Here is a 25,977-nt window from a genome sequence, read left to right on the forward strand (position 1 = left end):
TAGGGGCCGCTGACGGGGCCAGGTGGCCCAGCCCGGTGCTGCCGCTCGGGGCCGGCCGCCGCTGCCCCTGGGCTCGGTCACCCCGGGTCGGCGCTGCCCCGCGGTGGCAGGCAGGGACGGAGCTTCCCCCGCTCCTACGGCAGCGGCGGCGGGCGGGGACGGAGCTTTCCCGCGCCCGTGGCGCCGGCGGCGGGCAGGGACGGAGTTTCCCCGCTCCTGCCGCGGCGGCGGCGGGCGGGGACAAAGCACCCCGTCGGCTCCCCGAGCCGCAGCAATGGCGGCGCGCGCTTCCCCCCCCCTCCCCGGGCCGCAGCAATGGCGGCGCGCGCTTCCCCCCCCCTCCCCGGGCCGCGGTAGGGGCGGCCCGGGTCCCCCCTCTCCTCCCCGGGCCGCAGCAATGGCGGCGCCGGGCCCCCCCCCCCCCGTCTCTCCCCTGGGCTGTGGCAGAGGAGGAAAGAGAGCTCTCCCGCCTCTCTCCCCGCCCCCCGTGCTGCCTACAGGGAGCCAGGCTCCACCTGCGGTGCAACAGAGTAGCGATTTGTAACAATCGCAAAATGCCGACTTTGCAGCTGCTCGGCTCAGCACTCTGGCTGGCACTTCTGAGGTTGTATTAGCCGCTCCTGATTATTAGCCGCATTTCCGGTTTAGGAGCAAAATCTTAGTCAAATTGGTGCGGCTTGTATTCGTGAAATTACTGTAGTTTTTGATTGTTTGCATATAAAAAGCTTGTGAGATGACTTACTATTTCATCCTCATTCTGCTTTCATTTATCACAGATTTTTTTAACTATCATTTGATCTGGATTTATTGTTTTCTCTAGAAGTTTTTTGTTTAGATTAGAACATATTTAAAGCAGTGATGGAATCTCTTTTTTGAAATATCTTAGACTAGTCACATTCGGACATCCAGCAACCCAGGGTAGTTGATTTGAAACCAGTTACTTTGATATTGTAATAGGCCTCTTTCTAAAATTATTCCAATTGTGTGGCTGAACACTCAGTTTGGAGCTTTTAAAGAGCAAATCTGTTATACTGTGGACTTCACCTGCCAAATTCTTGTGCAATTAATTTCCTTTTGGAGCATGCATAATTTTGTATGGGGACGAGCTAAAAAATTTAGAGACTTTTATCAGGAATTGCAGTAAATACTTCAGTGCAAATATTTTGGTTAGGAATGTGGGTTACTCCCTATACTCTTATATTACTTATGGCTGATTTGAGGCTTTAGTGTTTGGGAGTTTTTTGAGTGGTATTAAGTTGCATAGGCTCATTTCTACAAGGAACTAATAAGATTTTTTTTTAACCTAGATTTGTACTACATCAGAGAAGTCTGCTATTGATAAGATAATTGATTCAGGTCCTCAACTTGCTGGTTCATTAGACTTCAATGTAGTTCACAGTAAGTTTTAATGAATATTTCTGTTTAGACTTTGCTTAGTGAATTCTAGTAGTGTCTGGAAACTAGGAATAAAGGTGATGTAAACAGCTGAGGTATAAAGGGAGAATTGGAGGGAAATATTCAAAAACTTGTACAGACTGCAGTCTAGATCTTGTAAATGGTTTAATGGTGAACAGTTAGAAGCTCTGTGATTGTTTGAGTCAACAAATTCTTTCATTAGAAGCTGTCAGTATAAGGTTGTGGGGGAAGAGAATGTAGATGAGAACAAGAGAAACTAAAATTAAAAATGTCAGAATTGATAATCCAGAGTAATTAAGCTGCACTCCTTGCTTTTCAGTGGCGAGTTTTTTTGATTTTTCTACTGTTTTAATATCATAAAATGAGGCTGTCTTGTTTCACGGTAATCTGCAGCTGTTACTGGCCTCCCATTTCAGAGTAACAAGTAATAGGTATAGACAAATCATATTAGGGAGTAAAAATTCGCTGATAAAATCCTCCTTGAAAAGTCTTGTCTGCAGGGGCTTGGCTTACTACAAGCACTCAAACCTGCACACTACAGTTTTTAATGAGAAATTGAGGCAGAATTTCATTGCATGTTTCTGAACGGAGCAAAACAGTTACAAAAGTCAAGTAGGTGAAATTCATACTCTTGAGGGGATCTGAAACAATGTAAAGCTTAATAAAACTTGAATTCCAAAACCGCTTCATAATCTTTTTTTATAAGTGGTTTGGTGTTTTTCAGAGTGTTACAGCTCAGATTTAGTAGGTTTAGAAGGATCTAATGTATGGAAAAAGAATGTACATACAATTAATGTAATGGGACTGTGAGAAGAATCATGTTTTCTTGGCAAAGAGGACTGCTGAGTCCAAACTACGATGCCACCGATACATTTCTGGTTTATAAATAGAGATATATCAATCATAAGAGCTGAATCTAGAGGAGAGACAGTGTAAAACACTGAGCATGCTGATGACTTGTAATTTCATCCTGACCCATTAAAGCGTTTTGTAAAGCTGAGTATGTTACTGCAAGAGCTGAACAGTGAATCAGCGTGAATCCAAGTGAGTTGATGGGTCAATGCAGGCATTTTATTTAAGATCTGATTGAGGATGGTAATTTATCTAGATAGACTATAGTTGTACAGGCCCACACTGTAGTTGAGCTCTCTGTGTGTATGGAATATCCTGATAGTTTCACTTCAGGTGTTCAGTAGCACTTCACCTGAGGGCTCTTGGTAACTTCACTGCCACTGTAATGAATACTGTGTAGATGCACTGATCTTGGATAACACCAAAGAACCCACAGACAATAAATTTGGCTTATATTTGCTATGCAAATGCTTTATGCCTTGCCATTAAAGTATAGTTAATGTTCAAGAATGTTTCAGGCATATAGTGTGATTCTTGGGGTGTACTGTGCAGGGCCAGGTGCTGGACTCCATGATCATGATGAGTCCTTTCCAGTTCAGCACATTCTGTAATTCTGTGATAGCTGTTACAAAACTTAGACTCTAAAGATAATCATACCGTAATTTTTTCCCTTTCTTAAGAACTTCTTTCTGGCTTCTCTGCAGAAGTCTGTTGAGATGCTTAGTGCTCAAATCAGTTTCAAGCTGGGAAAATGCAATTTAAATGTTTACCATATTGTTGTCCTTGCATGCAGTGTCTGTCTATATCTGCTGCAGCTTTGCTGATTCTTTGTGCTGAAAATGCACCAGATTTTCCTTTTGCAGTTGTGTAAACAACAATTGTGTGGCAAGGACTAGTAAGGACCACCAGAACTGATGTATTTTAGTTTGTATCCTTGCTACCAGATGTGACTTCTGGTCTGAGTAGCCAAATGTAGCCAGCATCCTCATCTGACAAAGCCAATTGAAGATAAAAACCCAGCTTCTTGACAGTACAGTGATGATGCTGAACATGAAGTTAACATTTAGGTAGAGATTTGCTCATGCTTTTTTAATGGAGCTGTTTTAATCTGTTTTTTTTGCTGTGCTGTCATGGAAGTACTTGCAGAGTTCCAAGTGTGCTGCATCAGGCTACAAGTGAGGAACTCTAGGGTGGCACCTGATAGATATTAGGTGTGGTTTATTGATCTGTGCATTATGAAGAAATATTTTAATGGGGAGGCTATTAGGAAAAATTACTCAAAATCTGAATATGCTGATGTGGGAAGTCTGCTTTATATTTTCAGTATTTTGAAAAATACTTTTTTTCTAAAATGTTTTCCTTTTTTTTTAAAAAGGTTTGTATAACAAAGGATTTATTTACCTTGATGTACCAATATCTGATGATAGCTGTATTGCAGGTAAGTAAATATTTCATGTTCCTATACCTGTGTTTTCTCAGTTTCCTTTCAATTGCCCTGTAATTCTCTGTCTTGGAAACTGCTTGTCTGCATATATGTGTGTGCCCAAACAAAACATTTGAGATATGGAACTCTTTACTGACTAAATGTTTTCAATCCTATTAAAACATCTTTTTTATTGTATATAGGATTTATTACAGCTTGAATTCTTAGATTATATTGAATATTTTGGGTAAGATGAGATTCTTTTTTGGGAGTCATGTCATGAATTAGTAAGTATCTTCCTATAAGTTTGTAATGATAAAGAAGAATAGCGTAGAGAATTGTAGTTACTTACCAAACATACATAGGTTTTTGACTTCTTTCCAGACAGATGTAAGGTTGTAATAGGTACCAGTTCTATTTTCTATTCTTCATGGGTATTGTCACCTCAGTTAGTCACAGACTGTGCCTGGAGACTGTGTAGGAGCATAAACTAGCACAGCATGTGGGCTGGCCTTTGTGCAGCTTGTTATGCTGTGAGAGGTCTCAGCGGTTTCTGAATTCACTATAGTCTGCAAGGGCGTAAGTTGTTTGGAACTTGGTCATGCAAAAGTACCTGGCTTTGCTTATAGAGATCATTTAAGTGAAGTCCTCTAAATACAAGAGACTTACTGTTACATAATTGCTCTGGAAGTCTCAGTTCTGGAGTATGTGGGTGTTGTGGGTTTTTTCATGTCTTACTCCAATCACAGTCGTGATTTAATCTCCATCCACATTACAAAATCATTTTATGGGCTGGACACTGGAAATTATGTGTAGTTGATGAGCTGGGAAGTGCAAGGCTGTGATGAAATGTAGCATGGCTTTAGTTTCTGTAAGAAAACATGTTGACAAGCATTACTTAAGGAGTGGGGGAGTTTTAAATACCTCATATGCTATCTTCAGGTTTTTATTCTTTGTGCCTGGGAAATCCTCAAAGTTGCAGGTACAATGAAAACTAAAGTGTAAACTAATTTTTCTGTTTTAGTACAGTTTCAGTTCAATAAACTAAGTTACCAGATTGTAACTTTGAAAGTAATTCTTATTTCAGTGCCACCACTCGAAGGTTTTGTGATGAACAGAGTGCAAGGTGATTACTTTGAAACACTACTGTACAAGATATTTGTTTCAATAGATGAACATACTAATGTGGCAGAGGTAAGTAAAACTTAACCTGTGTCAGGGAGATAGGAGTACTTGAAAGTGGCCTAAAGCACACTGGTAAAAATACTTAGAGATGCTGATTGATATTCAGTGATTTTGTTTAGACCTACTGCCAGGCTTAAGATTCAGCCTGTAGCTTTTATAGTGCTTCTGTCTTGAAGGAGTACCTTCAGTTCAGTGAAACAATTACTTTATCTGTGATGAATTTATACAGAGTTGACTGAAGTAGGCTTTTATATAAGTTAGAACTAGAACAAAGTCTGTTTTGCTAATGTGAAAAAAGTTCAAGTAATTTTTTCTTTGGCAGTGAAAGTACACAGGGTGTTGGCTTAAAATTGGAATGTAGCTTTTGCATAAGCATAGTTTGAGTATGAGAAATATGTTTTCATAAGATCTTCTCAAAACTTGCTGAATAAATACCTGAGAAGTACCCATTAAATATATCCATGATTTGTTTTCCTCTTTGTGCGTCTTCTGACAAACATGACTAACTTAAAATGATACATGCATGGTTAGCCTAGAAATTACAAAGTGGAAGATAGCCTCATATTTCTTCTGCATGCTTTCAAGTGGGACAATTACGAGGTTTCATGCTCTTGTTTCATCATCTTTGATGCAGACAAAATTACTTCTACCGGTACAGGCAGTACTGGGTTTAGAAATAAGACCAATAAAAAGATGCCAAATCTCACAAATAGTGATTGCTTGCCCTGTTAATACTGTATTGCTGACTCGTCTTCTTGTCTTTTTTTATTTTTAAGCTGGCGAATGTGTTAGAGATTGACTTATCTTTAGTAAAGGTATGTGTGTACAATACATTTGTTTAACTGGATACAGAAAGTTCACTGTCTTGCAACCTTGGTTTCATGCAGCAGTTCCTTACTCTGTGTGTGTGTGTGTTCTGCAGAATGCTGTGTCCATGTACTGTCGGTTAGGCTTCGCTCATAAAAAAGGCCAAGTAATAAACCTGGATAATCTCCATCCATCATGGAAGAATGTTCCTTCAGTAAACAGACTGAAGTAAGTGTCTTTACTCTTTCTTAGGCTTATTTTGCTCATTGAAGGGAAAACTTAGAATATCTGATTTTAAAGCTATTTGTTGCCTTTTTTGATTTCTGCTATAACAAATCTCACTTGGCTTTCTAATGTGTATAATGACAAGACTACGTGATCCTCATGTTAATCTGAGCATGAGGAATGGTAATTCAGCCTGTAGGTTCTGAGTACTCCATTTGGTGCTCTTATTTAATACTGACTTTTTGATCTCTAGGTACCTAGTTGCTCACTTTTCCAGCAGATGAACGTGCATTTGTTTTAGACTCCTGGGCCAGAAATAACAGTGTCAGTGTGCTGTTACAGAGGCTGAGGCTCTTGGCACTGCTGGCAGTGAATACAGAGTTTGCTGTCAGGACCAATTGCAGTTCTATCAGTGACACTCTCATGCAAGTGTGCTTCTATATCACTTCCCAGGAAAGTGCTGTTAGTACCAGTCAACAGAGTTCTGCTAGTTGAAAGCCAAGTTGCATTAGTTAGGAATTGTTAGGTGCTTTCAGGTCAGTGTCTGCTAAGCCATTTTAAATTACTGCTATGCCTATTTTCTTTAATGCTTTTTCAAACTGTGATAACAAAGTGGATTAGATTTTTTCCATTGGATTCTTCAATGATGAGGGTTTGATTTTTTTTTTTAAGATCTTTTCACAATCTAGTGTTTTCAGCCCACCCAGTAAGCCTTTCTGCTGAAGCTAAAGCAGGACCCTGAGGGATATTAAACTTGACTGACTCAAAGGCTTGTGTTGGGTCTGCCTGTGCATGGAATACTAGCACTGGAAGGCAGAGATGCTTCTCTGGTGCTACAGTGACTGATGTGGATTTTAATTCACATTAATAGGAGTACTTTGGATCCTCAAAAGATGCTGCTTTCATGGGACAGTGGGGAAAACAGAAGTCCTATACAGGAAGCTGGGTCATCAGCAACAGATACTGATACCAACAGTCAAGATGATCCAGGTTAGCACTAACAGTAAATTTTAATTCATTAGGATTGATTATTTATATATTTATAGAGTGGTGTAGCCTGTAAAGAGATCTAGAAACAAGTGAAACACAGATTATGTAGATCCCTTTGTCATATGGACAAAAGTGGGGGAGGTGGTGTCTACTTCTTGGTTTAAGAGTCTTCAGCTAAATAACTTCTTTCTGAAGATGAGACTGATCTGTATTGTGGATATAAACTTAACACAAAGATAGCAACTTCTGAATTAAGTTAATCATTAGTTTAGCAGTAATAAGGGAATTTTGTTTTACTTGGTAAGGCAATAACTAACTTTTTCCTTTTGTTTTTTCTTTGTTATTAGATTTGATTAAGCTTGATAATAATATTTTTAAATAGAGCAAATGTGATCATCTACTTCCTTTTTGTTTTCTATTAGCTGAAACAGCCAGTGTGAGCAGCCTGAACCTGTCCAGTGGACACACGAAGCGCATTGCCTTCCTGTTTGATTCTACTCTCACTGCCTTTTTAATGATGGGAAATCTCTCACCAGTATGTCCAAATTGTTTGATGTATTATGCCAAGAATAAATATGTAGAGCTTTAAATTACTTTGACATCAATATAATACAGCTTTATTTGAAAAATAAATACTGAAAGAGTCTTCTGTATTATTTGTTAAGTAGTAGTTTTGCTTAATACAACTTCTACTTGCCCATTCTGTTCTCAAACGTTCTCAATTCTGTTTTGTTGTTCCAGAACTTGAAAAGTCATGCGGTCACTATGTTTGAAGTTGGGAAACTATCAGATGAGAGTCTTGACAGCTTCTTGGTGGAGCTAGAAAAGGTAAATTGTTACATGCTTGACAAAATGCTTTTCAGCACTTGAAGTGTTTAAGGGATGAACTTCACCTTCTAAAGATAATTCTAGAAGCACAACTGTAGAATAATGTAGGAGAAGTGCTGTTAATTGCTATATCATTTCATACCAGTCAGGATGACTGGACACTTCTATCCTTTTACCTAAAGAATGAGTCATGGTTCTGATTGATAAATATTGTCTTTGTGTACTTTTTGACCATTCCACTAGCATGGCCAGGACCTGCTTTTCATTTAATAGTTGCTGTAGATCACCTTTGCGTATATGGTGCAGGGTTATGACTCAGTTACAAAGCTTTAGAATGCTAATTTGTTCATCTTTCCTGTTTTATAATTGATTTGTTTTGTTTCTTGTTTAGGTTCAAAGCACAGGGGAAGGGGAAGCACAGCGATACTTCGATCATGCCCTTACGCTGAGGAACACGATACTGTTTTTGCGGCACAATAAAGACCTGGGGGCGCAGGCTGTGCAACCTGATCAACCAAATAATGGTACTGTGAGCACGTCTGGAAATCCTTCTAACTTGCTTTGCTTGTCTGCCATGGACTCAGCTTTCTGCCCTTGCTGCTCTTGTAGCAACCAGTATCCTACTTGTTTAAAAATATTTTGAAATATTTTTCATGATTCTTTGAGCCTGTGTTGAATTTGTTTGCTTGCTGAATGGCAGGTTTGGTTGCCGAAGCTTGCACTCAAGATCCAGAGCAACAGATTAAAGTGTAATAAAGGCAAGAAAAGCTGAACTTGAGAAAGAGATTGTTTCAAATCACATGCTTCTGAAAGCCACATAGAAGAGTCAGCTGTCAGCTGCTCTTTCAAAGAAACTTTTTTCAAACCATGAAAAGGAATGTATTCTTCTAATGGGGATAATTTTTTAGGTTTTGCTTTTATAACTTAGTTAACGTTCTCAGCATCTCTGTGCTTATTTCCTGTGTTCATTTAGTTGGTGAGGAAGCAGTTTGGTGTCAGACAGACATGTATGCCTAGAATTGCTAAAATTTTGTACAGATTTATTTAAATTCACCCTAATTGTTTAAAACTTCATCATGGAAAATACTGTATTCATGACTTAGCTGAGAATGGAAAATCTGAAATCATAGTTTGTGTTTGTATGTTCCATTTTAAGTGATTAATTTAAGAATCTTCTATTTTGAACATAGGCTTCCCCTTGGACCTGTTACGATGTGAGAGTTTGCTTGGTTTGGATCCAGCTACCTGCAGCAGAGTTCTCAACAAAAATTACACCCTGCTGGTTTCCATGGCACCACTCACCAATGAAATTCGACCTATTAGCAGCTGTACACCCCAGGTGAAAATATCTGTCAGATGTCCCTTTTAAAGTGACAAAACTATTAGCATGTAGAATATCACTGTAATTAATTTAATAAAAATGTTAAGTTGAGGAAAAATGTGAATATTTAGTACATTAAATTTGTTTAACTTATTAATAGTTTTTCTGTTCAAGTTAGAGTCAATGACAGATATTTTGTTCTTGAATTTAGAGTCATAGAAAATGTATTACTGTCATCTTTCTGTGAAGACTTTTGTGTCACTGGACTAAGTACCTAAAATATAATTAGTGGAGGGTAATACATTTGTACTTCAGTGCTCAAAAACTGGACTTACATTTCTTTAAAACTGTTGCTTCTTAAATTAAATCTGTATGAATGATGGTTGCAATCTGAAGTGATTTGTAATTTCTTGAATAATCTCTCTTCAGCATATTGGGCCTGCAATACCAGAAGTCAGTTCAGTTTGGTTCAAACTGTACATATACCATATAACTGGACAAGGGCCACCCTCCCTGTTGCTCTCTAAAGGAACACGTCTTCGAAAACTCCCAGACGTTTTTCAGGTAGTCTGTGTATGGATTCCTTCTCCCTTCCTTCTCCAAGTGTTTCAAAGATATAGCTGTATGCTATTTAGAGATAAAAGTTGAAGTCAGAGGTACAATTCATTGTAAATGATGTTCCTTTTGCTAGAAACAAGTTTTATGTAGCACCTTAATTTGTTTTCTTTCAAAGTTCTGAAAAAGGAATGCTACTTATATCTCTCCCTTTGTCAGAATGTGACTCCAGTATATGTAATGCCAGCCCTTTCAAGTTTAGTGTAAAACGTGGTGCTGTATTCTTAAAACTGGTTTCTTAACCCATCCACAGAGAGCGCTAGAAAAACGTAGAAGAGGTGTGTGAAAAGATGGAGACCTAGTGTATTGTGCTTTTTTAGCACTGTGCAAGAGACATCACTTCTACATATAATTCTACCTGGTTTAGAATATGGCTAACATGACCTCTTCCAGTTTGTCCCAATCTATGCTGGAGACTTTGGAGTTACTGGCTGCAATCCTCCCAAAAATTTAAATGACAGAATAATTTAATAAAGGTTGCATTAGGTTGGAAAAAAGGTGTTTGTATCCCTGTAGCCTGACTTGTAGCAGTGTCTGGAAGCAGGAAGAAGCAGCACATTATGTAATACTTCTTTGTGAGACCTTTCCACTCCCCTGCATGTTCTGGGCTGGAACTCCTGGCTGCATGTGATTCTCTATACACAGAGAGTGTGACTTGAATCTTGGCTCTGCACTGATGACTTGATTTCCTCAATTCCTTCCAGCCTGGAATCCACCTAAGTTTTTAGCATCCATACAGTGCTTTGGCAAGGAGTCCCACAACTTCTGCCTGAAAGATTTCAGATGCTGCCTTCTCCCTTTCTGTCCCTGAGATACTAATAAAGAAAAATGTACCACAAAGGAGCACTGCTGGGTATTCTGTATATTAGACAAATGTAGGTGGAAGTGGCCATGACAACTTCTAAACTTGCCTGAACCAAAAAAAATCTTTGTATCTGTTGACTTAGATTTGAAATGCTGTGAGCATTTAGCATTGTTTGGGTCTTGCTGCTCACAATGGAATTTGTAAAATACTATTGTTCAATTTTATAGTTGCCGAGAGGCATCTAAAGTTTTTGTCTCATTTTTTTCATTCTGTAGATACATGAGGAACTAAATATATTAGAAAGGTTTGGAGACATTCAGAGAGGGAGTGCATTCTTTGGTGTACCTGTGTCAACAGTCCTCTCTAGCACTAGAATTTGTTGATTCCATTCCTCAAACCTTGCATGTGTTCCTTCCCTTTATGATTTCAAAAATTTTGTAGATACCCGTGTTTCTAAGATTCGCTGTAAGATAACAAAGGATTAAGTGAATCAAGTCTTCTAAAACAGAAGGCATTTTGTAAGGCCATTGGTAATGACCTTGATTCAAACCCTAGTTTGTCATTATTTAAGCCACCTATTCATGTACAGATTGTGCACTTTTGTTAGTAAAGAAGCATTCAGTGTGGTAGCCTTGGAAAACTTTAGAATATTGCATGAATTTCAGCTTGCTGACAGGAAAGATTTTATTGAACTAAATAATCTACCAGTCTGGATTTTTTTTTCCTTTATGGGAATATGAGTGCTTCTCTCCTGCTGCTGTTCTGTAATGTTATTTTCTTAGGGAACTGTCAAGATATTTCTAGAAATCCTATAGAGATGCAGTGGAATTCAATCTTGAAAACTGAGAATGTAGGAAGTTATTTAGTGGTTTTGTCTTCCTGTTCCCTATACTGGCCTTGGTAGATTTTTTGGGGATTGATTTATCTTTGTTCTTTGCTGATAGTATTAGTTAATCCAACTTATATTTTTCTTTTAAATTTATGTGGGAGTATATTGATCTCTTATTTGCTAGAAGGCTGCTACCAGATACCTTTATAGGATTTGGTGACAGATACTTCCTGTCCGAAACAGCGTCTTAACTTTGAGGTTGGCAAATTTTTGTCTTTACCAAGAATACAAACATGAGTGATCCTTGGTTCCAAGTATAGCACTGTAGAGCTGTATTTACCTATGATAACTTCCTAGTTGTAATTATATGTGAATTCCTAACTGTAATATTTCAATTTATGTGCTTAGATAATTCATTACTACTGCATACACTCTTAATTTCTCTCTTCCAGGGTTATGATCGATTGCTAATAACGTCTTGGGGTCACGACCCAGGAGTAGTTCCGACTTCAAATGTGCTCACAATGTTGAATGATGCTTTAACTCATTCTGCTGTTCTAATTCAGGTACAGAGTGCTCTGTATAAATGATGAAAACCTGCATAATTTTTTGAGTTAAGCTATTCTGTGGTAGAGGATATTAACAATGTAGAAGAGCTAGACTTTTGCCAAGAGCTGAAAAATAACTTCTGTAGGCAGTGCTGCTGTGCTTCAGGTTAAGATACAGGCTTTGAACTGAATTCACATTATGTATGTGTTATTGTATTATGGGCAAGCATAATGAGTTTGGTAGCTAAAGCAGGGGAGATAGTAAACTGGGTTGAAAGCAAAGGGTCCACAAGACCCTTTTTTAGACAGCAGTGACACAAGGTAACTGGTATTATGAGCTGTTACCTAAGAAATATAACTTTTCAAACTGTTTGGTATTTAGTTCTTACAGTAAAGTTATGAACATGACATGCTGTTTATCACAAATGGCAGAATAGCTTGGGTTTTTCTATTTGGAAGTATTAAAATTGTTTCCTCATCAGTTTCTTTGGTTCAGCTCAAGATCTCTTCAATCTCAGAATTATTTAAATAAATAGATGTTTAATGTTGTAACAAACATAAAATTACACATTCTCAAAGGCCAGCTTGTAAGTAGATTGTGACTGCTGAAAAATGTTCTGTATGCAGGAGTGGGAAGTCCCTTTTGCTCCAGAATTGCTCAGCCTTTAGAAAATGCTTTTCTGGCCGGTAATTGGAGAGAAAAATTGCTCCTCTTCAGTGAAACATAACCTCACTGTGTTTACCATATGCATTTTAAGGGTGGGGTACTTTCATTATTTCAGCTAAGCAAGATGTGTAATGCATAAATACAGTAGTTTCACGAATACAAGCCGCACGGATTATAAGCCGCACCCCCGGTGCCTCGACAATGTTGCTGTCTTTGTCAATAGATAAGCCGCACCCCGAATATTAGCCGCACTTTCGTTCGTCGCGAGAATCCGTGCGCAGCTTTCACAAATTGGCCAATTAGTAACAGGATCGCGGCATAGCAGGCTTTACTGGCTCGGGGCGGGGCCAGGCAGGCTCAGCCCGCTCATGGTTGCTGACGGGGCCGGCCGGGTGGTGCTGCAGCCGCCGCCGGGCTCACTGGCCCCCCTCTCCCGTCAGCACCGCCCCGCCGCTGCGTTTACGTACTCGCCCTGCCGGCGGGCCAGGCACTGCCGCCGCTGGCAGGCATGCCGGCCGCGTCGCCGCTGCGTTAACGTAGTCGCCCTGCCGGCGGGCCAGGCACTGCCGCCGCTGGCAGGCATGCCGGCCGCGTCGCCGCTGCGTTAACGTACTCGCCCTGCCGGCGGGCCAGCCGCTGCCGCCGCTGCCAGGCTCGCCGGCCGCCCCCTCCCGTCTGCACCGCCGCCGCGTTTCCTCGCCCTGGCCGGCACTGCAGGCCCCCGCACCGCCGGGCTCCCCCACGCTGCTGGCCCCGATTCTGCTGGGCTTCCCCCGCTGCCAGGCAGCCCCACCCGCCGGCCTTCCTGCTTCTGCCATGCTCCCCTGCACTGCTAGCCCCAGTTCTCCCGGGCTCCCCCGCCCTGCTGGCCCGGGCTCTGCCGCCCCCCCTGCCCCGCCCTGCTGGCTCAGGCTCTGCCACCCGCCCCCCCACACTGCTGGCCCCGCCTCTGCCAGGCTTTCCCACCTCAGCCGGGGCCGCCCGGGCTCCAGCTTGGCTTGGGGCTGCCGCGGGCTCTCACTTCCGTGTTGGCAGCTTTTAGAATTTTGTTAATAGATTAGCCGCCCCGGAATATTAGCCGCACTTCCGGGTTTCCACCAAAATTTTGGTCAAATTGGTGCGGCTTGTATTCGTGAAATTACTGTACCTCAATTTGTTTGTTTAATCAGCTTGGCTCCCTTAAAAGGGAGCACAAGCAGGACTGAGCTAAGCTGATGAGTATTTTTTCTGTTCCTAATTTAATTTCTTGATGTTCAGGGTCATGGCATGCATGGAATGGGAGAAACAATGCACATACCTTTCCCTTTTGATGAAGCTGAGCAACAGGGAGGTAATGGATCATCGTCAATGTAATTGCTACATTACATTACACATCTGCTGCACATCACCTTGTGCAATAAGGTTGCAGTAATGCTTTTAAAACAAATTTTGTTGATTTAATGAGTCATATGAGAAAATGGAAAGTTTTAAATGGTTGACAAGTCTGTTCTGAGCTTAGTGATATCACCTTCCCCTTTCTATCTTCTCTCCTCTCTTATTTCCTAACACAGATGTAAAGAAGTAACTTCCACAAATACCTCTGAATTTTCCTTTGTGCATTCTTGCTTATTAACTAGCATATTTATTAACTGTGTAAATAATGATTCCATATATTACATTGAGCATTTCTTAACTGTAAGACAGATGAGACCAAAACTGAACAAATTTATTTTGATCATTATAAATAGAAACCTCCTATGGAGATTTTTTTTGTCAGGAAAAGCTTTGCTAGCAAAATCTATTCCTTCAAAGTCTGCCTAGTTCAACTCATTTTGAAATGCAGGAATTTACAAGTTCTCAATAGTTCTTGATGAATAGGACAGAAGCTTTGCATAGTTGAGGCTATAACCTCACCAAGTGAGACCTGTCAAGTAAGGCTACCTCTTAGAAAAGTCTGGACCAAGTGGAAATAAAACTAGCTTCCTAATTTAGTTTTTACTAGGTTCAAAATTTGTTACTATTACATTTACTCTCCCTGACAATGTCTGGTTTTTCATCTAGTATCAAGATAGAAGAAACCCGAAGTTAGAATCTCTTAAGTTCTGACACGATCAACTTGGTGTTGAAATTTCTTTTTAAGCTCTAATGCTGTATTCTAATTGTTCAGCATTTCAGATATTTGAAGCATGTATCTTGCATTGAAACTGCTCTAAAAGACTCTGGCACTGAAAGGGCTGAACACTGATTCCTAGCTGAACCTTGCCATTTCTACTGTCTGAATGTGTCTGTGTAGGAGAGAGAGATTGTTTGTGTTTTTCTTTCTCCTTGACTCTATTACTGTACTATAAAATACCACTTTATGCTTGGTGTTACCCATATCTAACAATGTGATTACTAAGATGGAGCATTAGAAGTAGGAAAAATCCAAATTAAAAACTTACCCTAGCCTAGAGAGGACCACATGATTATGTGGATTAGGCCTCTTTTAAAGTACACTGGAATATGTTTTGTTTCCTCCTTAGACTTCTCTCGTGTGAACATGGGCATTCATACAGCTTTAAAAATACTGAGAAACAAAGTAGACTTGCAGCATTTTTGTGGCTATGTCACAATGTTGAATCCTTCAAGTCAACGTACTAACAGAAAGCTGAGTGATGCTTCTGATGGAAGAGGTTGGTTACCAATAATTGTCTTTTTTATCTCTGTCACCTTAATTTCACATATAATCACTTAAGCAAAGATGACCAAAGGATTAAATTATTTGATTTGTAACTCTACAAAATACAGTAAATTCACGAATACAAGCCACACTGAGTATAAGCCGCATCGCCAGGTGTTGGCAAATATTTCGGTTTTTGTCCATAAATAAGCCGCACCCGAGTATAAGCCGCTCTGTCGTTCGCAGCGAGGACCCGCGTGCAACAAAGTTGCCAATTAGTAACAGAATCGCGGCAGGGCGGGGTTTACTGGCTCGGCTCGGGCCATGAGGGCTCAGGGCTGCCGACAGGGCTTGGTCACCCCGGCCCGGCGCTGCCCCGCGGCGGCAGGAAGGGCACAGAGCCCGCCGGCACCTGCGGCGGCCATGGGAGCCAGGGATGTAGCCTGCCTGCTCCTGCAGCGGCGGCACGCGGGGATGGGAGCCCCCCGAGCCACGGGGCCAAGCAGAGAGAGCTGCCCGCCTTCCCCCAAGCCACGGAGACAAGCGGAGAGAGCTGCCCCTGCCTCCCCCCGAGCCGTGGGGCCAAGCAGAGAGAGCTGCCCACCTTCCCCCGAGCCGCGGGGCCAGCAGGAGAGAGCTGCCCACCTTCCCCTGAGCCGTGGGGCCAGCAGGAGAGAGCTGCCCGCCTTCCCCTGGGCCGCGGGGCCAGCAGGAGAGAGCTGCCCGCCTTCCCCACCCCCTGTGCTGCCTGCACAGAGCAGCTCCACCCGCCGCACAACAGAGTATCAATTTGTAACAACCGCGTAAATGCAGGGTTTTACTGGCAGGAGCTCGACTTTGCAGTTTGCACTGACTTGGTTTGCACTCCCAGGGTTGAAAATGTCAGAAAATTATTCACATATTGGCCGCACCTGAATATTAGCCGCTTTCACGGTATGAGAGCAAAATTTTGGTCCAAACAGTGCGGCTTGTATTCGTGAAATTACTGTACTATTCAACACAGATAAGAACCCATTTTGAGTGTAAATCTATTATCAGTAGGCTTACTTCCTAACTGTTCTTTGAGACTGGCTCAGAAATATGAAATGCAGATTGATAAATGATGAAACTAGAAAAATCAATAAAGAAAAAATACTCTTTCAAATATTAAAAATAAATAGTATCATTTTTATATGCCAGAACTTAAATCTGTCATAGGTGTTGAGGATCCCTAAATAACTCTTCAGACCCAAAATGAGTCTGACCCTTTGTTTCTTCCTATCCCTTCTTCCAGTTTTAGCTTACAGTCCTTGGGCAAAGCTAACTAAACTTCTATTCATATGCATGTTTATGTAAGAATTGATTTGCCTTTAGGAGAGACTGAGCTAGCATCAGGATCTGATGTAAATGGGAGCACAGAATCATTCGAGATGGTAATAGAAGAACCCTCAATGGATTCTGCAGTCAAGCAAAGCCTTGAAGGTAAAAACATGACAAATGGCTTGTATTAAACATTACCTTGTTTTTAAGGATCTGAATTCATTGTTTGATTATTCTCTGGGACAAGTCCAATGTGAAATTCCTCCTCAGATTCCCTTAAATATTTGAGCAGTTCAGTAAATGAGCTGTCTTTAAAAAGCATGAACTGTCTAGTGGATCCAAATCTGAGATTTTTGAGCCCAGAATGAGCTTTCTTGCTTTCTTTTTCTTACACTTTGGTTATCTCTTGTATTTCGCTCTGTAGGACCCACAACTGAACTGGAATGGGTTCCCCTGGAATTATGCTTTGGCATTCCACTTTTCAGTTCTGAGTTGAATCAGAAAGTCTGCAGAAAAATTGCCACTCATGGATTATGTAGAAAAGAAAGGTGAGCTGTAATTTATTTGTTGCAGATTTAACAGATGGTGTGTCTGGAGCTACTGCAAAAAGAGGTAGCTACAACTCAATGACTATAAACCAGAATGGAGCTCTGTTTATAGAGTGGCTAATTCTGATGTGTAAGGGAGTTGGTTTTTTGGCTCATAAATGCCTACAACTAGTCCTCAGTTGTGATAACATTAAGATTAGGCTTTTTTTTATGGTTTCTGTAAAGCAAAAATTAATTCTTTGTTGTAAACTGTCTATAAGCGGACCAGGTAAAAAGTAAATTTGGGTGCCTTCCTACTCATTTTCCTTTCCCAGCCTAGCACAGACTTTTTTCCTTCCTCTGAACTGTTCTGGAGTGGGGGAGGAAGGCTTGCTGGTGATTTTTTGATGTAAAATGCATTTAGTTCTTACATAAATTTTCTTTACTGTTGGAATCATACCTGATAAGTTTAGTCGTGGCTTATGATCCAGCTATCTTAATTCTTTTTGCTGCAGCTTTGCTTTATGAAAAATTATTCTTTCAGCAGTGGCATTTTGGGGTTTGTTTCTTTTGTTTTGTGGGGGGATTGGTGGGGCTTTTTGTGGATTATTTTTTTGGGCTTTTTTTTCCCCTAAGGCACAGTTCTGGAAATCAAAAGACTGATTGAAAATAAGGCTTAAGGCTCTTATTGTAGTAGTTGACCTGCTTTTAACAGTGTGTCACTAATAAACTTCTTAAGAATCATGTTATCAGACTGTCCTAGATAAGAATGAGTCTAATATATTACTTATTTTATGTAAAATAATATGCTTCCATTGCAGTAGTTTCATTTTATTCAGTGTAAATTGTGTGGTAAATAGCTTTTACCTGACTAGACTCAAGAACAGATGAGTCAAGCACCTCTTCAGTGGTGACAGTATTATCAAGCTTTATGTGTGAAAGCTTTTGTCACATGATGTTAGATACTGCTGGAGTTATTTGTGAGCAAGTTATTATGGGGGTGCTTTACTGGTAAAAAATTGTGTACCTTGACCATAGCTTCTTTTGTTTTTTACAGCCTTCAAAAACTCCTACATTCCAGTAGAAAGCTGTCTCTTCAGGTCCTTAACTTTGTTCACTCATTCCAGGTAAGGAGCAGTAATCCAGATGTTAATTGTTCTGCATGGTCTGTGATCCCTTTCTCCCATGCCCTCTTACTTGCCTTTCTTGGATGTATGAAAACATACATGGTTTGTTTATTTGTCTTTTCTTTAAATGGTAACTGTGTTAAGCACTCAAGTGCTGCTTGAAGGACAAAGCAAGTACTTTCCTATGCCTTTCCCAGCCTCATTTAATACTTGTCTCAGCTCTGTGGTTGCTTCTGGTGCATAATTATTTTGTTTTTTATAGCACTTGCTCAGCAAAGCTGTCCTTCACTCCTCCTGTTGTATCACAGCCTACTCTTCTGGTTATGTGATGGCTGCTTGGATATGGTGGAGAGACTCACTGCAAGCCAGGGAGATGCTAAATTTATGTGTCTCTCAAGTCAATGTTTCCTTAGGGAAAAAAATATTAACATGGATTTCATGCCAGTTCCTTTTGTATTTGTCCTAAGATCCTCTAGACCTTAGTGTTCAATGAGTATAAATATGTAAAACTTCATACTCAGTGAGAATTTCTAGGAGGGTAGGTAAAAAATAGGGAGCTTGTGCAGTAAGCAAAGAGGAATGGCAGGTCTGCAGCCTGCTCTGACTATGCATGGAAGCAAGCCATGTCCATGTGTAACATGGAGTGTTGCTTAGCTGCTCTGTCCTATGACACTTTTCTCTAAACTCTGTTTTCAGTAAGATAATGAATTTGCAGGTTACTTAACCTGGTTGTGTTATGGATAGTGTCATCCTGAAATGGTCTCCTGATCAGAATGTTGGAGATTCCCAGTAGGTTTGAAGCCCTGAAACCAACTGTCAGTCTCAAGTGACTCCTGTCCTAATGTATTAGATGTTATCTCTGAAATATACTTTCTTATATGATGTCCATGGAAAGGAAAAAAAAAGGAGTTGATGTGAGTTTTAGAATGAGAAAACCAAATTTCTGGGAAATAATACCCCTCAGGATATGGTCAGGTAATTGCCTCCAAATACATGTTTCCATCTTGGCATGGTACAGGATAAATAGCAGTCTGATAGATGTCCTGAAGATTTTAGAGATTTCCCTTCATTTTTTTCTAGGTCTTCAGTTTTCAGTCTCAAGCTTCCCTGAAGGTTTTTGGGAACCAAATCATATATGCAAAGATGGAGCTGAGGCATCTGTATGCTTATTTCATTTTGCTTATTCTGTTTTTATTTCCATAATTATTTGATATTCTTTGGATTATAGTAACACACTTCAGAAACTAAAAGTGTATTTGCAGATTAGATTAACCTGTCATATTCTTTGTTTTCAAGACATATTTTTTTCATTTTGCTTCTAGGAAGGTATTTCAACACTGGATCAGCTCCATGATGCTGGTTCTTCAACTTCACTTCTGCAGCCAATTTCTGCAGACTTGGGTGTCCCTCTTCCTGCCAAGAATCTCATGTTCAAGGAAGGTGTATTGTCTGAATGGAATGGATGGGCCCCTTCCTCAGTTTTTATCAACCACACCTAGGGAACAGGTCAAATAGAGGTTCTTGTGCATTGATCACTAAATGCCTTTCTTCTATTACGGTTAATTCCTAGTGCCAACCACTAAGAAGTGTACTGCTGCTGCAGCATAACCCGTGTAAGAGTAGTGTTACAAAAATGTGTTGTGTTGCAGTATTGGGGAAGTACTTAAACTGTCTAGAACTTGTTACTCATTACTGCGTATCTTGCTGCAACAGAGAGCTTTTTAGCTGTCAGCACTATTTTTATCTTGAGACAATCTTTCTTTTATAACTAAACATGCCCTTTCTAGGCTTTCTGATGATTGTTAAATTTCTATGCTGTCACCACAAAATTGCAATAGTAGTTTTCTATGTTCCTTACTCAGACATAAATTCTGTTTAGTTTTGTACTGTATTACTTTCTGTATAAAGGTAAGAGATTTGGCTCTTCCTCTGAAAGCTCAGTGATACCAACTGATTAAATAAAAGTATCATGATGATATGGGGCATTAAAGATTGTTGAATTCTGTAGTTCAGCTTAACGGTGGGGCCTTGACAAATCAGTACAATAGAAGAAGAAGGCTGAGTTAGTGCAGACTCTAATGTCCTGCTGATAACCTAAGGCCACTTTAAAGATGAGTGGTGCACTTCCATCTCTGTCAGTATTTGGTGGAGGTATGGAATTGTGGAAGATCTGAGGTGGTTATGTCTGTTTGCAGAGTTGTTAATGATAATGGATTCATCCTCCTCTTGGTATGAAACCAGGAGTGTCTTTGATCCTGCCGAGAGTCTCTTGCTGTAATTTGAAGCTGGCAATGATTTCTGTGGGCAAACTCCTGTTGTCATAAATTGAGTTGAAGGTAGATAACTAGTTCTGTCCAGTTGATTAATGTTTGAAAGAGCAGAGCTCTTAATTTTTCACATCAGTTGTTAGCAAAGGAATATAACAGCAGAGGATGTGAAGACAAAATTCAGTGAATCTGTGTTCCTTGAACTATTAGCTGTTGATCATGAAAAAAATTGACAGTAAGCTTTTTCATCTAAAATTGTGTTCTGGCTCTATTTGTAGGGGATAACTTTATGTAGCATGACTTTACTTTGCTTATATTAGGTATTAACAACTTTTTGCCAGCTTAAAGAAGTCTGTTCCGTTTAGCGCACAAGGAGGACGAGCAGTGTAGTTTAAGGGTGCTCTGCTAGCTCCCTTCTTTACTAGAACTACCTTGTTTTAAATAGTCATAACTTAAAATGAGACTTAACCACCCTGTCATTACTATCCTGCAATACACAGTGGGTCAAGGATCTGTAGCACAGATGGTGCTGAACAGCAGCAAGGGGAAAAATGGCAACATTTAGGTTTGTATCCCGTTCTGCATTAGAAAAACATCAAAAGCTTGAAGAGGTCAAATGTACAAATGTATAGGATAATGCAGTGACTTAATTTACAACTGTGAAGATCCCATTCTTTTTCACTGGCTTTATGTACATTTCTAAAGTGTAAGCATAGGACTTGTGCTCTAAGAACTGGAAGTCTGTTTGCTCAGTGCTGCTTTCTTACATCAATTTTGTTCTGGAATTTTACCAGATATATATCACAGTTACATTGCCCATATAAAGTTGATCATTTACACTACTGTGACTTTTTGTACTGGACATACTCTCCTGAGTGGTTTTTAGGTTGCCTTATTTCCTTCAAAGTAAATTGAAGAGGAATTGGATGTCAGTCTGCTAGAAATGGCTGAGAAAACCTTTACTGTGAGAACTGTTACATGGAGATGAAACCAATACCTGGCACTGTAGAGGAATTAAGCAGTAGTGATGGCTTACACTTTCAAGGCTGTAGATGTTACTTTAAGTGCACCTGTGAGCTGCAGTAGGTGAGCTAGTTTGCTGTATTGCATTAAATTTTGCCATGCACTATCTGTACTAGTATGTAAAGTAATGATAGTGCAAGTTGTATGAAAGTTTGAAAATAGATGAAAACTTACTGTTCTCACTGCATATTCTTCAGTGTTGCTAAGTGAAGGATATTATCCTTTGTTATTAAGTTGTCTAAAGTAAAGTTTCTCAAAGTAGCCTGCTCCTCAGAGTTGGTTAATACCCATAAAACTTACAGTTAATGGTAAAAATTCCAGATGTGTTGCAGTTTTTTAGAACTCAAACCACTCTAATTTTGGGGCTTCAGCACTAGTTTAGGAGCTTAAATACTCAAATCTGCATATCTGAAGTTTACTGAATAAATTGCAACCAAAGAAGTCTATTGAAATTCCTCAAACTCTGCTACAGCACCAGTACTTGGGATGGTCAAGAGGCTTCAAACTATGTGACTTTTATTTTAAATATGGTGTAAAAACCCAGCAGGTCTCAAAGATCTTCATACCAAAAGAATCTATTTTATATTGTATTGCAAATAAAGACAAATTAAATCAATTTCTTTTCTTCAGGTAGTTTTATTGACCGTGGGGAAAATCACATGCATCACACATTGTAAAGCTGTTTTAAGTTGCTGTTTCACCACAATTTTTAGCTTGCAGAAGGCAGCTTGGCTTTGTGCTCTGGCACAAGTAGTATTGAAGCTAGATGGATATACCTGAAGATGTTCAGGAGCCAGCTAAGAAGTGTGTTGTTTGTTTTCAGGTCTTTTTCATCATGATTTATTGCACTTTTTTCCTTCATTGTTCTCAAATTTTCCCTTGTTCAGTGTTTCAAATGGTTTGTATTTTGGAAGTTTTAAGGACAACTGTAACTGAATACAGTTGTGCTCTTCTAGTGTGACATTGTTTATATTATACATTGAATTGTACAAAGTCTGTGTTCAATTAAATTATTGACACATGTAACAAATGTTTACAAATAAACTGTGGTGTAGGTCAAACCATGTGCAGAATCCTTCTCATGCAGTAGTTTTATTCTTGGGCACAGAATAATGTCCCTCTCTCACTGTAGTGCTCAAGCCCACCAAATGTCATTAAGTGTCTTTCCCCAGTACACATGGAGTTCTGCAGAAAAGCAGCTTCTCCAGTGCATATCCTCTGTTCTGGTGTAGTCTTCCCCATGGCATGAACTTAACTTCTGAGGAGAAGGGGAAGGACAAGAGCATTGTGTATGCTGCATCTCCTCCAGCCACACCTAAACCTGTAGTTTTGGATGCTGGTTATTTGAAGACACTTGTCCATGTGGTGTCTTACCTATGTGCTTTGGCTAAAGATGTTTTTGACTAGGAACTTGAAAGAAATGAGATGAAAATTGTTTATGTAAGGTAATGCAGACCGGGGATTAATTTTAGCTGTATCACTGCAATGAATCTGATGTCAATATGAACAATACAGATCTGGATGGTGAAAGAAACCAAAAAACCTCCTTCTGTGTTTAAACTTTCCTTTATTCTACCCTGGATTTTCACCATTTGTTCCACTTGAACACTCCCAATGCTTGTCTCTAGCTTTGTATTTGTGATAGACCTCAAGGTTCCTTTTGGATCACAAAGAAATTTATTTGGTTTTATTGTGCAGCACTTGAAGCTGATGTTAATCCTTCCCCCAATCCCCTGGAACAAAGCCAAGCTTCTTAATGCTTTTTGGAAATGGCTTTGGGTGACTTTGATAATCAAGATTGCTTTCTTAGGAGCTACTTGGTACAAAAGATGCCTTTTGGAAATGGTCCTCCTGGTGAGGGCAGGTTGGGGCTGGGCAGGGTGTAGGAATGGAGCTGGGCCTGGAAACAAAATCCTTGTGGATCTGCAGTGAGGAGCTGAGCTCAGGGGTGGCACAATGGCCTCGGGTGGTGCCAAGCTGAGTCTCTGTCCTCAGCTACACAAGCTTTAGGGCTTCAGGGCTGCACACTCCTTTGTCCTTGGTTCTGCTGAGCTGCGCAGAAGTGAATCAAAAGTATCACACTAAACAGGGTGATAGAGGTATTAGTTTGCGTCAGCTTTAATATATTACTGTATTCAACTGGGAAAAATGGAAATGATAAGAAACTAATGATGATGAGGGAGAAAGAAAAATAGTCTAGGAAAAGTGTTGGGGGAAGTGGGGGAAGAAACTTTCTGACTTATGTCCTAGAGCTTGCTCTTAACAGAATAAATGGAAATACATCTCTTAATTATCAGTGGTCAGGGACCCTTCCCTGCCAAAATGAGAAGGGAAAGAAGCTAGATGCAGAAATGAGAAGTGCCAAGGTTGTGAGCAGAGTGGGAAGTAGGGAGCAGAAATGGAATTGGAAAGTACTCTGATAGCTTATTTTTTCACCTTTCTGTGCTTCAAACAATCAGCATTAATTGGCCTGGATTGTATGTTCATGAGATGTATTTAAAAAAAAAAAAAAGTTGAAGAAGTGTACTAAGTATTACTCCAGTCATTTGTAAATTAATTCTGATCAAGTAACTGTTGTACTCTGAAACCATCTGCATATTTACCTGTACCACAGTGTGTGCGATGTAGGAGTTATCAGAACAGGTTTTTAGAGACACAAATGTCCTGTAGGTGTCAGCACTTCTCTTGCTATTTTACTGACATGCAGCAACGGGAGTAGCAGGAAAAAACAGTGGATTTTTTTTTTTTTTTTTTTTTTGTTGGTTGGTTGTTTTTAAATTAAAAGTATTCAAGTGGATATTCTTTGCTAGTGAACACTATTGAAGCAAAGTTTTATATAATTAACAGGCAGATCTTTCCTTACTGGATAAAGAGGCTTCAGAAAACTGACTTGGTTAAAATGCTACTTGCAGAATATCCTATAGCTGTTTATAAAACTGCCTTTGGCAAATATTGAAACAAATGACACTCAGCAGTTGTAATGAGCTCTACCATATCCGACACCATCTCTGAAGTTAAGCATTAGCTCCAGGCAGAGTTCTGACTTTTGAAGCAGTCGTGAACATTGAATGAGACATAGGGCTTACATACAACTGGTTCACATTCATGTTTGTCCATCTGCTGTAAATCCAACAAGGGCAGGCTTACTCCAGCCAAGCCTTCCTGGAGCACTGGAGTGCAGCATATGAAGAAAATAGGCATGAAGTACCCTCTCTCTTGGACTTAGTACTCTCAGCAGTCTGACAAGTCTGATGATATTAGAATAGCCATTTGATTCAGAAAGAGATTTGAGATTTGTGTTTAGAAGACTGATGAAGTTCAGTTTTGTACATTAAGTGTTTTTCTTGCTCTACATTGAGCCTGGTTAGCAATTTGTCTAGGTTGTCTCTGTATTTCTGACCTCATGAATTACTAAAGAGCTCTTTTCCCTGACACTTTTTTCCAAGGCAGCTCAAGAAAGTATTAATAGCTGCATTTCCATACAGCTATTTCTAAAGTATTGGTTTATTTGGCTAAGGAGTGTGATTTTGTTGGCTCATGTTCTTCATTAGACCAACACTTCTTGGTCTCTTGCTAGAGAGCTGATGTCACAACTATGCAGAATATGTTCTGAGGGGACTGAATGGATGTCAGTGACAAAACTGAAGGTTTATCCATGGTAGCACATGTGATAATATTTCAGAAGGGGGAATTATCCTGCATTTTCATCTCTAATCTTCACACAGATGCATCTGAGATCCATTATTGAACAGATTGCAGGATCTCTAATTCAAGCATTCTGTACACTTGTCTTCAGGATGCCTGTACCAGGAGCTGAAGGTGCCATGAGGTGTGAGTGAAGCAAGATAAAGTAGAGCCACTTCCTCTGGACAAGATGGTCTGGAGATTATCTTTTTACTTGAGCTTATGCATTAAAATAATTCATTTATCTATGTCATGCCTGCAGATTGAGTTGGTGAAGCCAGCAGCTCCTGAGGAGGGTACTAAATATGTTTTCAGTCAAGTGAGCTGGGCAAAGGCAACCAGCCCTGTGCAAAGCCAGCAGCAGTGAAGAGCCTGGTCTTGGCTACAAAATAGACCCACGAGGCTGCATGAATACATGAAGTGCCCAAACCAACTTTTACAAGCACAGAAAGATTTGCTAAGAGGGAAGAACCATGTGGCCCTGAGAGGCCTGGATGTGTGCAATGGAGCCTCTTGATTGATGATCATCCATTGATGATCAGACTTAGTCACTGCTTTGAATCAGGTGTGCCATTACTCTGAAGTAATATAATCTTCTTTGCTGTAACTATTATAATTCATATAAATAGCTGCATATTATGGAGTAAAACTCTGATGCCAGCAATTAGAAAAAAAAATAAGCATGCCATGTAGGAGAATTATTTGTAGTCCTGGCTCTGAGTTGGGAAGAACAGCTGCTTTGTTTATCAAGGGGAAAATCTAGCTACTGCTTTCTTAGGATGCAGAACAAGCTGTCACTTTTTTTCATAAACTGATTTTTAACTCCCAGCCACTGGGACCAGTTTGCTGCTGATACTGGAAGAGCACCAATTGCTGCCTGATAGGGCCTTAAAAGGTTGCA

At 40.1% G+C, this 25,977-nt stretch overlaps 1 protein-coding gene across 1 annotated transcript in view; it reads left to right on the forward strand.

The window, feature by feature from the left end:
- Positions 1-22,453, forward strand: part of FAM91A1 (family with sequence similarity 91 member A1) — a 29,731-nt gene extending 7,278 nt beyond the window's left edge. Inside the window, exons 7-24 of the mRNA XM_033063296.2 lie at positions 1,308-1,398; positions 3,644-3,706; positions 4,779-4,885; positions 5,653-5,691; positions 5,799-5,911; positions 6,780-6,898; positions 7,321-7,433; positions 7,640-7,726; positions 8,118-8,250; positions 8,917-9,065; positions 9,477-9,611; positions 11,749-11,862; positions 13,769-13,841; positions 15,013-15,162; positions 16,503-16,610; positions 16,873-16,996; positions 18,033-18,102; positions 19,425-22,453. Coding sequence (XP_032919187.1) covers positions 1,308-1,398; positions 3,644-3,706; positions 4,779-4,885; positions 5,653-5,691; positions 5,799-5,911; positions 6,780-6,898; positions 7,321-7,433; positions 7,640-7,726; positions 8,118-8,250; positions 8,917-9,065; positions 9,477-9,611; positions 11,749-11,862; positions 13,769-13,841; positions 15,013-15,162; positions 16,503-16,610; positions 16,873-16,996; positions 18,033-18,102; positions 19,425-19,601 — 1,965 coding nt within the window. The 3' untranslated portion in view covers positions 19,602-22,453. The remainder of the gene's footprint in view (positions 1-1,307; positions 1,399-3,643; positions 3,707-4,778; positions 4,886-5,652; positions 5,692-5,798; positions 5,912-6,779; positions 6,899-7,320; positions 7,434-7,639; positions 7,727-8,117; positions 8,251-8,916; positions 9,066-9,476; positions 9,612-11,748; positions 11,863-13,768; positions 13,842-15,012; positions 15,163-16,502; positions 16,611-16,872; positions 16,997-18,032; positions 18,103-19,424) is intronic.
- Positions 22,454-25,977: the final 3,524 nt, after the last annotated feature.

This window comes from Catharus ustulatus, chromosome 1, assembly GCF_009819885.2.
Source record: "Catharus ustulatus isolate bCatUst1 chromosome 1, bCatUst1.pri.v2, whole genome shotgun sequence".
In the NCBI taxonomy this organism is placed as follows: domain Eukaryota; kingdom Metazoa; phylum Chordata; class Aves; order Passeriformes; family Turdidae; genus Catharus; species Catharus ustulatus.